We start from the raw sequence: 13,370 nt of genomic DNA on the forward strand, positions 1-13,370 counted from the left end.
AAGTGTCTGGAAGCTACTGCACATCAACTACGCGTCAATCGACAGAGCCCAATGTACTGAATTAAAACCAATGCAAAATCCCATTGAAATTCTACAGTCTTGGCCTGATTCCACGCATACACCTTACACGAAGAATATCGGAGATATTCGAAACGAGTAAGGTCATATCAGGAATCGTAAGGTTACAAGAGTCCTTCAGAGTTTTCGATGCCGTAGAAGAAACAACAATGGTCTATAAATTGGTGACGGGTGAATTTTTCCCGTTACGCTCTTCTAAGTGCCCTCGATTTCAACTAACAGGTTTATAGTACCATTGTTATGACTATTCACAGGCGTGATTTCATCGAGTAGTTTAAGCATCCACGTATAAACATCTAAAACAATGTACCCAATTAGATGTATCGAACTGCTATCTGTTCGTCGCTTTGGCTATCAGCTGCTATTCCCCGTGCTTGAAGATCATTGTTAATTCTTTTAAGTCTCCCGAATGGGCCGAATAAGAAACAGGTTAGATCTTTATAAGATAAACTTATAAAGATCCTAATATAAGTAAAAAAAAACACATTTAATTAAAAAAGATACAGAGAATCGCAGACAAATATAGGCTGAAAAGGCAAAGATTAGATTACTATGTCTCTGATATTATAATCTGAATGAGAGAAACGTTAGTAGTCTAAGCATAAGGTTTGCTATTCGATCCTCGAAAAAAGAAGCCGGCTAAGTACAATTTTTTGTTGTTTGTGTAAGATGAAAGATACGGTATTAGCAAGATCTAAGACAAACGAGCAAAACAATAGCGAGACTTTTCGATTTATAATCGTTTAATTAGATTAGAGGAGCCTTGAATATCGAAAGATCATAATTAGATCGTGTCCAATTCGTAATTTATTACTGTTTGCTTTGAAAAACTGAAGTAAATGTCTATTAGAAAATCAAAAACGAAGCATTTATTTTAGCTAATCACATAGAATACAGGTCTACAGCTAAAACTTTATTAGGCTTGTCCAAAAGAATTAAACATTTTTTGTCCAACTGTTCGGAGACCCAATACTCAAAAAGACAAGGCAAGAAACCACACGATATCCGTACCCAGCAGATTATAATTTTCATTCTAAAATAGTTTAAAGTATTTATTTGAAATATTTTCATATCTTTAAAGGCTGATTTTTATATTGCGTTTATAGTAGGGCCTATTGTTACTTATTTAGCATAAATGTTAATTCACAAATTGCTTGCCAGCGCTTTTTGTTTCATCTGTCAGAGTCCGGTGTTTTGTATAAATTGCTCCTATTGATTAAATTTGAAGCAATGCATTTTTCACAATAAACCCATCAGTGTCTCGGACAACGACCCGCGTCGTCTGTCATGCCACGCTTGGTCTTCTTTACCTACATTTGATTCATTATTCCGTCTCATACCATCCATCACACAGGGTTTACGGGTGCAGAAGAAATCGACAAACGTGTCCACTTATCTTTTATATATATTTATTCTAGAATATATTCTACGGAGCAGAAACGCACGAGGGAGTTACAGATAATCTGCAAAAAACAGTTGAACGGAAAATAACCACAATAACAACAAGCACAACAAAAGTTATTACCTTAGCATCTATTATAGTTGCTGGATATCCTCTTTTAGGCGGTCGGCCGTTGTGTCAAATGAACTATATTCATGGTAAAGAGACCTCCAGTATGAGTTGGCTTACTCCAACAGTTAACTAGCTACCAGCAAATCGTCTTTGATGGTTGCCGTAGTTTGCAATATGACAACGATGTATGGACCAATGCACAAGGGTGGCGACAAACATACGCTATGCAAAAACAGCTCACAATGTCAGCGAACGACAACACTTGAAGATACATTATACAAATGTTTGTCACCGTGTCATCATCTGTTATAAGAACGCTGAATTATCACGGCCGCTGCAGCTGCAATCGTTACAGCCGAGTAGCAATAAATTATTGTAGTCGTTATTGTTGGTGTTGCCATCGATATCGATCTTATGTCGTCTGCTCTTAAACTCCACCGCAATATCATCATAGACAATTTTTCGCGCGTCATTCAAATTTTAATTTTAGATTTGTTTCGTAAGCAGCGCCACTCTTTGTGCACGTCGTTACTTGAAAGATCGTTGGCATCGTTTTGCTGTACTGCTGCGAGTGAAAGGGGCTCATAGGTAAAAAATGTGGATACATGAAAAATTTACTCAAATCTGATTGAACGAACTTTTTAATTCTTTGTTTTATCTTGTTAGCAATTCCATTACGATTTCTACGTTATATCAGGTAAACTCAATATATTATCTGCTATGACTGAGTAGCATTTCGTGTAGTCCAATATACGTACTAATATACTATTGTTGAAATTATTTCTATTCAATCAACTAATATCGTGTGACGATTGCCAGTTCGTATAGACAGCGTTATCACCTTCGAGAGGGGTAAATATGCTGGAGTCGGCCGGCCTCTATGTATTGTGCTAACGCCCTGAACTTTTTGTTTAGATCATTCACGATACATGAACTTGGCAATAAATTTACCCTCCTATGCCTATTTGGTTGAACGTGGTGTCATTAACTACAATGCGCCGTGAATATTCGTATCTGTTTATATCATTCTCGACTTATTATTATATGATATAAGCAATTTTGCAGAAATTTTGCTTTCTTAGCAAAACAACCTGCTTTTGAAGCATTTTGCGCAAATCCGCAAAATCGATAGATTTGCTTCCACCATTATACTCCGAGTTCTTCCATAGATTTGACCTAGACTACTTTTTTTCTTATAATAGGAATAAGTAGCACTACTATCTCTACACTGAGCATGTTCTATTAGTAGATATCCGTACCGTATAACACTACGCACGGCAGTAATTGAATTACTGAAGCGTTTTCCTCAGGGCAAAGATCCTTATCCCAAGCTCTGCATCCATAAGATACAGTATTTTTTCGAGCGGTTTACCTCTTTGCTAAGTATATGAAATTCCATGTTAATATAGTTACGTTCCGCGATATCTACCTCTTTTCGTTTTAATGTATATCATAACTAACAATGGTTGTCGTTGGCAGACTCAGCATCTAGTTCCTGTCATTATCCTGAAAGTGATACCATCATCATTGCAGTTTGGATATCACAAAATCCCGTCGGCCGTTTGCTCCGAACGATTAAACGACACGGCATAGCGGGTTTGTATTCTTAAACAATTCGATACTCGAGAACAATAGGTCATAATAGATAGCGAATGTGTCTAGGGAGCTTTATCTCGCTCGGATCCGACGGCGGTCCGACGCCAGAGTAGTAAACAGTACACGATTGCCGCACGATATGCGTGAGTATCTCTTGCTATTATTTGGGTTACATTTTATATCGCTATTAGTGTGTTGTGTTGTCGGGGTTCCGGAAAGATACTTTGTTTGATCTTCTGATCCAGTTGCAATTATAATCCCGTACACGTTGTACCGGTAACGCGACGAGACCAAGAGCATGATTCACATATCTACGCTATACGTACCCGTTAGCCAGTAATTACGGAAAAATTTGCTAACGACCCGTTATTTCTCAAGCATCTAATAGATTAGCAAATGCTCGTGTGCGAGTTAGAGGAGAAACGACTCGTTCAACAAAATTGAGAGAGTCATATAATTTTTGTACTCGAAAGAAGCTTGACAAGTCTGGATACGATTATATATACAGGTTGGAAAATACCGAGTCATTAGCCAACTAGGTTTTTAATGGCAAAGACGCTGTACCGATGCTGTAGCAATCGATAATTGAAATGAATTCAATTGCTAATAATAGTTGGTTATTATTATCATAATATAATGTTGACTAAGACATTAAGAAGCTGCCTCCTTGTGAAGGAATTATCCAAAAATGTGAGAAACAAAGCTCCGTAGACAACGGTAGGATGGTAGAAAAAGATACGCTGATACGATACGAATAGCACTTATTACTTCAGGGACGAGGGTACATTCTATGTTTAACCTCATTCAGCCCCAACTAGTCGCTTTTGAAGTACTTTTTTCCTGCGTGAACGTGCGTAAGCATTAACTCTAGTCATGACTTCTGCCCTGTGCTGACTCACACCCTGTCCGAACGTTCTCATCATCTCAGCGTAGTGGTGGTAGTCTGCATATCTAAATTTCTAGTAGGGAAAAATATAGGGATCGTTGGTGTAAGCTGTGCCAACGACTTGTACTTCGCGAAAAAATCTAATGAATAAATAAACAAACAAACAATATGTTTTACTATTGGTAAAAAAATTGTGCCTGGTTAATTACAACTAACAGCCGGGAACCAGGCGTGGGGGGACGTGTCGTTGGTATTTTACTAGTTGACGAAATGAGAATGAGTTTGACTTTGACAGTGTAATAGCAATAAAACTAACGGGTTACAGAATACAAGCCGTTGCTCAAGGACTCCTGAACTTTCAGAACCTTTGGTATTTCGTTCGTGGCTATATTATGCAAAATTAATTGGCGCCGTACACAGGAGCTGACTAAGGTCCTGTGTGAGGTGCCACGAAATAGAAGCAAGTGTAATGACCTAGCCTGAAATCGCGGCCGTCATATCAAATTTGTCTGACTTTTAACTATGCATGGGGTACATGATAAGGTCTCACACGCACTTGCTGGCCGATAGCAGGGCGACACCAAAGAAGATTACACCGAGGATTCAATATAAATAATTTCACCTGAAATAACATCCATACGGTTAACAGTAGGAAAGACAAGTTGGACTGAGGCATTAAATAGATTGTAATGATAATGAAATTTATTCGTAGAGATGAGATATAATGTAAACCAGGTTCGTATCGATTGAAAGGTTGTGACTTTGCCGTACCTTCGTACCTGGGGATTTGGTGACCTAATGTTGGGCTATATTTTGCAACTGATTTTATTGCTCCCTGCTTCGTCTTTGAATGATCCGAATGTAGTAACTAATAACAATAACCTAAACTAACCGATGACCAATTCACGTTTTTGCGCATTCTCCGACCCTTCTTGCTAAGCCATTTTCAGAATGAGAAATTAACCTTTGTCTTATTATCAGTTCTTCGTAAAGCGGGGGGTTTGGATAAAATTAAACTTAGACGTTTACAGGTTGGTCTCTTATCGATGCGCCAATTACTTTTTGTATTCTTAATAGATATATCAGAAACGAAAAACAAATGAATCATCGGTATCTTATACGTCTGGCATCGCAATCAGCTTTGACTCTTGTTGAGTCTACATAATATCGGGTAGCTTACTTACAGTCGTTTATACGCGATCGTATTCTGTTACGTGCGAATGTGTGTGAATAAGGAAAGTTATTCAAACTCACTAAAGTTAGTCCAGTCCTAGATAGAAAAGTTAATATGATAACGTTTTCTGGGTAATATGTCATTGATACAGCTCTTCTCCCATTTGTTTAAATGCTCCTGCAAAACGGTTTATCATATTATGGGAAGAATTAACTGTGTGCGAATTGTTTGGATATAAAAAATCGCTGGCGCAAATAATTACAGGTCTGTGAAAAAATCAACCATCAAATTGTTGGCTTTGTAAAACATCTTCAAGCAAAAAGGAAAAAAGGGGCAAAGGAGTTGCTTAGAATATCCCCCATACTCCGTCGACTGAACCTTGAGGGTTGACGCAACTAAAATAGAAACACTGAAAATGTAGAAACTATGTTCCTCTTAAGGGTATGCCTAACAAGTTATTTATTTAATATATTGTATCACAATTGCTTTCCTATATTGAGATAAATAACAAAAAGGCGCAGTATTGACAAGTTAATTGTCGTTATTAAAGGTGCTTGGAACTTGGAAGGTGCTAGTCTTTATCTTATCGATCAGTCGAATCAATTGGAAATTTCTTCGACTACGGCGAGATTAGATGCCAGAAAAATGTTTGCTATATCGGAAGCGACTTTTTTTCTGTAGTCTTCCGCCGCCGTAGCTCCTTATTCGGTCACTTCGCTATTCTGACTGGTACGCTCATATTTGGTAATAGCAATAGTTTTGGAAATATTGTATATAGTATAGGTAGGTTGTCAATATCATTAAACAGATTTTGCAGAATATCCAATACATAATTATATATTACATTATTATGTATTTTTATTGTAAAAAATTACGAACAGATAAAGTTATTATCGTAGTATGATAGCGTATTTCAAAGTTGCATCTAAAGCATAGGATAAAATAACCAAGGTTCTTCACTGTGCTCAAAACCTCACTCTATTTTTAAATTAGAAATCACTTCAGATCAATAAATTATTTACTCATCGTAATAATTCTATAAAACCGACATCGGCCACACGCTGGTGTTCCTGCCCTCCGTTCAGATCAACTACAAACAGGCTGACAAGGTAGCATAAAATACCTGCGGAGTGCTCATCCAACTCGTTATAACGCAGCTGTTCACATATGGTCGTTGGAGACCCACGCGGATCACTCATCTCTCTGTCACTGGGTTCACGGAGCCGGGACATCCTGTGCTGCTGAATGGAATCCTGGGCTCCAGACTCTTCGGATGTGCTTCGGAGGGAGATAACATGAATCAATACGATGAATAGTAAATCGAGAATAGCTAGCCCACAAGGTAATATGAAACAGTAATGCATTATATTGATATATACGTCCTGAGTCACTTGGTACGAGAATTGCCCTTGTCTTGTCTCTAATCGAGTAACATTAAGCGTTTTCACAATCATAATTAGGTTTGAAGGTCAACTTTGCTTTTGTAGAGAATATGATAGATTAAAACAATGACTGTTTAGGTACAGGGAGGGATACAGATGTGGTAACGTGGCTACGAGGGCGAACAGGTGCGCACCCGGCGGCTTCAGGAATAATAAAGCACAAAGAAATTTCAGTGCTGGCACTTCTAATGCAATCTACGCCTGGGACCTTTAGTACCATGAAAACGCTGAATGCTAATAAATGTACTAGCTTAAAATCCTTGCCCCTGTTTCTAAATTCGCATTTGTTTTTATCATTATATCAGTCTATCATCACAAGGACGAATATGAGAAACTGCTGATTTTCGATGTTACAATACGGTGTTTTCGACCCTGAAGGTATCAGATATGCTACCGTGTCTATGGGGACTCTCCAAATGTTTCTAGGCCAAAAAAGTGCAGGTAGCTGGGTCCTTTTCTAATACAAATAAACAAAAACCGAATTCGATTCGCTTGCGAAGGGATCGGAACTATTTCGACTTACAAATCTACGAGTGGTGTCATTGGAATATCACACAAGCACACCTTCGTTCGCGGGCTGCTAGAGCCTATCGCCACGATGCAGACGGGCAGCGCCTTCAAAGACAACCTACCACTTGTATGAAATTTCAAATGAAATAACTTACCTCCTCACCCCTACGTAGGGTGTGGTGCTGGACAATATCCTGTTATAGCTTCGTGTTCTATTTTGGGCAGAATCTCCCATCATTGATCTTCGATATTTAGAAACGTCCATCTTTGTAACAAAGAATGTACATCGATTTATAGTTTAGAAGCTTTTATGGCGACGATGTGGCGCCATTATAGATCAATAACGGATGACTGGATAGCGTCACGTGGTTCGAAGCGACTCTGTTTCTTCAGGAGTGTGGCAGTCTATAATCGGTTAGAGAGGAGAGCGAAAATAGCATGGCTGGATCGGTCTTTTACAGGAATCGAACTTCGACACTTCTTGGACACGCTTCATAACGCGCTGCCCACGAAACAAGTTTTTTGCTGATTGCTGTTTGTTACATGTTTATTAATGGTCGAGTTTTCTGCAACTCTGACATTTTGCCTATCGCCATCACTTCTTCTATTGGTACGAGTGCTTTATGTTCAGATCTAATTTTTCGGCGCGCCGGAACGTAAGTGAGTTTTATCAAAGACAGAGCGAATAGCGGACGACGCTCTTATAACTATAAACAGTAGATGGAGTTTTGTATTATTGAAGAAAAAAAAACGTAAGCATGAATAAAGATAACAAAAGAGGAGAATTTTTATATTGTACAAAGTTGAAAAGGTTTCTCAATAACAATAATAATATTGAACAGTAAATAGTAATCAATTGATTTGTATTATTAGAATGATTTTAAGTTAAGGAAAAATGCGTTTATTTTTGTGTTTATCAGGTTTCAATGATAATTCCCAAACTCCTTGCTCGGTATTCGAATTGCGTGCGTTTAGCGTCTTGTCTGAAAATGCCATATTTACCAGAGTAAACTTATGACGGGGTATGCACTCGCGTGGTGTCAAAAGGCTTTAGCCCACTGAACTGTTAGTTGCCGGGGCTAATAGAAAACTAAAGGCTACGTCTTATCAGCAGTAGAATTAACTTATCATTTTATAGCGTTTAATAATGGTTATCACATATATGTCAATAGAAAAAGAGAGTGTAACCGTACTTTTTTTTTTTTGGTACGCTCGACATAATGCGATAAGGTAAAAATAACTTTAACAAGGAAATGTTAAGTTTACTTTTTCACTAAACATTTGTGCTATGTCATCTTGAACAACCGACATTTTTAAATGTATTTCAGTTTATATATATATATATATATATATATATATATATATATATATATATATATATATATATATATATATAGCTAATGCAAGTACATATTTTTTTGAGAGGAGGCTAGAAAAAATATGATATAGTCTTTGCATACATACATCAACACTTTTAATTATTGCTTCTCTAACGAAAAAAATTCAGTCCTAAATGCATAAATGGAAACATAAACGCCACTAGGCTATAGATAAATTCAAGGGGGTCGATGTTTTGCCAGTCATCGAATGTACAGAAGCGGCGAACCGATCCACAAGCATTTTTCTCGCTACCTTCACGATGTTTCCTATTCAAGTCTCTCAATTCATAACCATTCTACGAAAACATCAGACCACCTTACTACGGTAGGACGCAAGCGGTTCCTCAACATCCGCCAATGATTTAGCATTCGTTTTCTAGAGCAGATCGCGTAGCGTCGCTGTCGTTACTGTCTTTGTTGCTATTTTATCTGCCGCTAAGGAGTCAGCCATCCGAAATATTCCCGAAGTGGTCTACCTCTGAGCGTCAGGAACCAGCACAAGGCTGAGTGACCGCGCTTCAATTGGCGTCTTTGCGTGGCTGGGGTGCGCTGTGTAGTGTAGCCAACTGAGAAAACATATTATAGTGAGCAAACACACAAAAAAAAACGCCGACAACCGCGAATAAACATGACGCCGGAAAAAACGAGTAATCCAAGAGCAAATTTACACCCGAACTAACTCATGGCAGGACGTTGCTGTCAGGTCCGATAGACAACGAGGCACAACTGATGATCACTGAGGCTATGCTTAATAAACGTGGATGGATTCGCCGGTTGAAGTATGAAGCCCAACGAATATTTAACCTAGGTATAACGAAAAGCATGTAAATATTACGTAGCATCTTCTTGTAGATAATTGATAGAAGCCTCGGAGTGTGTAAGAGAGTGAATTTTTCTCGTTGTTCATTGACGAATGACAAGAAAGTAAATAGATTCGTACTTGAACAAGATGCTTCATTCCTATATATATTTCAGTATAATAAATAACGTAAATTTTGTTTGGGTGAGCAACAGTGACTCTGTTATAATTTGTATTTATCGTTATTATCATTCCGCTCTTTCATCATAAGATATTATCTATATATAGAACAAGTAGAAGTAGTGCCTACTGTAAATAACAAACATTATTAGAATAATATGTTTCAAAAGGGAAAATGGGTGTATAGTCTGCTTTACATACATGAACTAGTTATCTGGAGGTGATACAGTTCACACACAAAGCTGTCAGGCTCGATTGGCAACTAAAGTTGGGCTTTCGATGTTATAGACCCATCTTATTCGAAATTATTCTTCTGATATTTATTACAGGTACAATTCACGATCTGTTAATCCACAAGCTAAGCAGAGCACATTTTACCTGTTTATTTAACGCTTTCGGAATAGAACTTCACACACAATCGAACAGGAAGAAAACGGCCTTCATCCTAGTTTCACCCTATTCAAACTATATCTAATTAATCTTGCTCGAGTCAGTCATGTAAATAAATAAGTTGGTTTTACCTAATGTCAGAAAACGTTAAACTTTACCGGCATTTTTTAGTAGTGATAATATGCTCGTGAACCCTTCCACCCATCCAAACGATTCCAGTTTAGTGTCGAGCTGCCTCACAAATTAACCTGTGCACTCAGTTGAGGCCTGTCTACTGCCATTCGGTATTCGTTGATCATTTATTAATATAATAGTAGGCGCACTGTTATGAAGGCCGTTCTAAAATGCCACTTCCACAGGGTCATTTAGCGTATTCGTAGTTTTATCTATGTCTATATCTTAGAGGTGTCTATAGTACACATACGATAAGGACTAATGGTAGAACTTCGCTCGATCCGAGAAAGTTTAAGATGTCAAATTTCAGACTTGTACGCAAAAGTTCCGTCGGCGTTCGACTGCTGATGATGCTGGGGAGACTCACACTAGCGCCTTGCTCCGTCCGAAGTTTTCTGGCATTATACTCATTATTGGCTAGCAACATAAGCAAGACGCAGAGCTAGCAGTCGGTCAGTGGGCGAAAAGTTATCAGTCGGGAAAGCGAGCGATAAACAAGAAGTTGAACGACTCCTGAATGCTGGACTCGCCATTGGGCGGCCAGGCAGAAAAGGCAGAAATTGCGTCAGCGACCCAGCTTCTGCGTCAGGTTTATATTTACTATATTTGTGTATATCCAGCATACTGAAACGTTGATATTTGAGTACTACGACCACAAGCATATCGTTACGATACCATGTGACTATTTTATTGGTTCATGAAAATGGGGAGCTGCTTGATGTGACGCGGTAAATGGCCAGCAAACAGCTGGATACTGGCAAAGGGTGAAGCATATGTCCGTGTTATCGGGAGGCACCCAGCTGGCAAACTGGCCTATGGATCAAACTTAATTTGTTAACTAGCTAAACAAACTAGAGCCAAACGTGTATACACTGCATCTTCTCGTAGAGATAAATTGAGTGTCGCGCGGCTGGTTCTAGCGCTATTTAACAAACAAGCGTGCGTCACAGCAAACAATATATATATATGAAGCAAAGAAGATTATTTATATTTAGTAAATAATAGGTGGTGGCTGATGGACGGAACAGCGAATGAACGAATAGTTTTTACTTAGTGGCTTTCGTGCGCTTGTCGTGAAGAGCCTGTCATTTTTCGATTGCAATAAAGAAATCGAATGTAGGGAAAAACAAGAAGAACACCAGGCTGATTGTTTCGTTTTTCCCCATTAACATATACCAGGCAAGGATAACAGCATGGGTTTTTTTGTCGTCACTTGTAAGCACTGGATGTGCCAATTGGCTTGATCAGCGAGTTCGCAGCCTATGCCATTGATCGTGACGGTTTCGTTCCTTAGCTTTCCACACCTTGAGTAAACGGAATCTTCCTATTGAAATAATGAACCATCGAGCCGACAACGTCGTCTCTTGTCTTAACCGCTGCCGATTCAATTGGCACGTGCATTTTGTCCGGGATCCCATTTCTTATTGATGTCGACAAATTTATAAGGAGGGCATGCGCTCTTCACGGTGCAGTTTTCCCTGTATCCAATCAGGAAGACTGGAATCGACCATGAATAATACGATGTTGTAAAAGACAACAAAAGCTTGCTGATAGCAGCTCTCTTCTTGTGCTTTAGCTTTCCTCTGAAAAAAAAACTCTGACCTTCGAGAGTAGCTAGCCAAAGCGGCCGTCCCACGCTATAGTGGCAAGCGTCTATTCAGTAGCCTTTTGCGCCAGTTATGGCGGTGTTGGTAAGCTTGCCAGTCTTGCCTCCAGCAGCAGCAGCAGCAGCAGCAGCAAGCAGAACAAAAGAAGAAAACGAAAAGAAGGATATAGGCGAACAAACATATATATGTGTTCATTATTACTACGTGCTTTATCAGTTTCTGACAGAACTTGTGTAGGTGGAGATAAGGGAAAATCTACGGGAAGAAGCTAAGTAGTAAGTTCTGAGGCAATAACTCCGTAAATAATGAGCCGAGAGTAAAACTTGAATTTATTTAGATGTACGCGCGTTGAAAGGAAGAGACAAGCGGACAATATGTTAAGTGAAGACAGCAAAAAAAACAGTTGTGTGAGATATATTGTACTATTTAGACCTGACGCGATCCGAACTGTATCACGCCATCACCAATGTAGTTTTGCTTTCGCCCGAATGCAGGTGGCCAGTCAAAACGTCCGATGCCTCGTTCTTATAGCACTCGTTTGACATTCGCTCTCAAGCTAGTTGAAGATAGTTGGGGGTTAACAACCAATAGCAGTGCCTCACACTCTAAACATAAAGTAACCTTCAACCCTACCTTGAATAAACAAGCTATGCAATGACTCTAAAGGCTACTGTTCAGGGTTTTTCGATTTTCTATTTCGGTTTTATTTCGATATTTATTCGAAATTAGATCTTTTGAAGCAACAAGCTTTATGCTTTCTCTGCCATAATGTAAAGCTTGTCACTATAAATAGCTAACTTGATCTTAAAGTTTGCAGCATTGCAAGTTAGCTGACAATTAGCCGTAAAAAACGGTGTTAGAATTTAATTTTGCCCATTTTTAGCTAAGTAAAGCTTGAAAGTCACCTAAGATTGTTATTAAACACGCCTATTTCAAATTCAATTATGGCCATGGGGGACCTGCTAGATGTCATTTTGTCGTAATAGAAAACCAGTAGAATCATATCCATTTATTACTCTACATACATTTAAAATAAATACCCTCTTGGCTACACATAGACTGATTACTATTATTTTATCGAACGTGTTTTTTTTTTTGCGAAAAATTGCCATCAGTTTGTATGTATCGTTTAAGCAGAGTCAACACAACAAAATATATAATTATAATTACGATCTAGATTACTCTTGTTTGACTTTACGTAGCAAGCAATAACGTCTCATCGCTGATTCGTCATTGGATACAGAGAATCCAAATGGTCTTACTGAAGTGCGTGATTATCTCAACTGTTCGCGTACGACATATTGGCAACTGTCTACTAGATTTGCAGACGAGAACGATTGCCTCACAATATCGCCTTCAAGTTGAAGCCAAAAAATCTATTCCCATTTTGTTTCTTCATCCTGGTTCCTTCTCTCGTCGACGCACCTTCGGTATCTAGTAAAAATAAGAACCACAACGATTTGTAACACGTAGCCATTGTTGTATAAACATTTCCGCTTCTTGGCTCGTTATTGTTAGTAGGTACGGGCTTGCGTGTGTCGAGTAGAAACAAAAGTTCTATATTAGGACTATAGTTTGGCACGATTTGTCGTACTGTACGTATATATAATAAGTTTTCAAGATTCGTGTAGTCTGACTCGAT

The 13,370-nt window shown here is 38.6% G+C and overlaps 2 protein-coding genes and 1 long non-coding RNA gene across 8 annotated transcripts in view; 1 reads left to right on the plus strand and 2 right to left on the minus strand.

The window, feature by feature from the left end:
* Positions 1-1,960, minus strand: part of LOC111245446 (uncharacterized) — a 66,235-nt gene extending 64,275 nt beyond the window's left edge. The window contains exon 1 of the mRNA XM_086978826.1: positions 1,604-1,960. The gene's annotated coding sequence lies outside the window, so the exon portion shown is untranslated. The remainder of the gene's footprint in view (positions 1-1,603) is intronic.
* A 134-nt stretch (positions 1,961-2,094) lies between these two features.
* Positions 2,095-6,472, plus strand: LOC111244851 (uncharacterized). 2 transcript variants are annotated; one of them, XR_015320082.1, is made up of 4 exons: positions 2,095-2,179; positions 3,071-3,187; positions 5,798-5,976; positions 6,333-6,472. It is a non-coding gene; the product is annotated as an uncharacterized LOC111244851 (long non-coding RNA). The 2 variants fall into 2 exon arrangements; XR_002671084.2 differs by having other exon boundaries at positions 2,163-2,288.
* Positions 6,059-13,370, minus strand: part of LOC111244847 (uncharacterized) — a 31,141-nt gene continuing 23,829 nt past the window's right edge. For 3 of the 5 annotated variants that reach the window (XM_086978829.1, XM_086978828.1, XM_086978830.1), the window contains exon 3: positions 6,059-6,525. In XM_086978829.1, the coding sequence (XP_086834955.1) occupies positions 6,270-6,525 (256 nt within the window). In that variant the 3' untranslated portion in view covers positions 6,059-6,269. The other 2 variants (XM_022792337.2, XM_086978831.1) reach the window with 2 other exon arrangements.

This window comes from Varroa destructor, unplaced genomic scaffold (genome assembly GCF_002443255.2).
Source record: "Varroa destructor unplaced genomic scaffold, Vdes_3.0 BEIS01000002.1, whole genome shotgun sequence".
NCBI lineage: Eukaryota > Metazoa > Arthropoda > Arachnida > Mesostigmata > Varroidae > Varroa > Varroa destructor.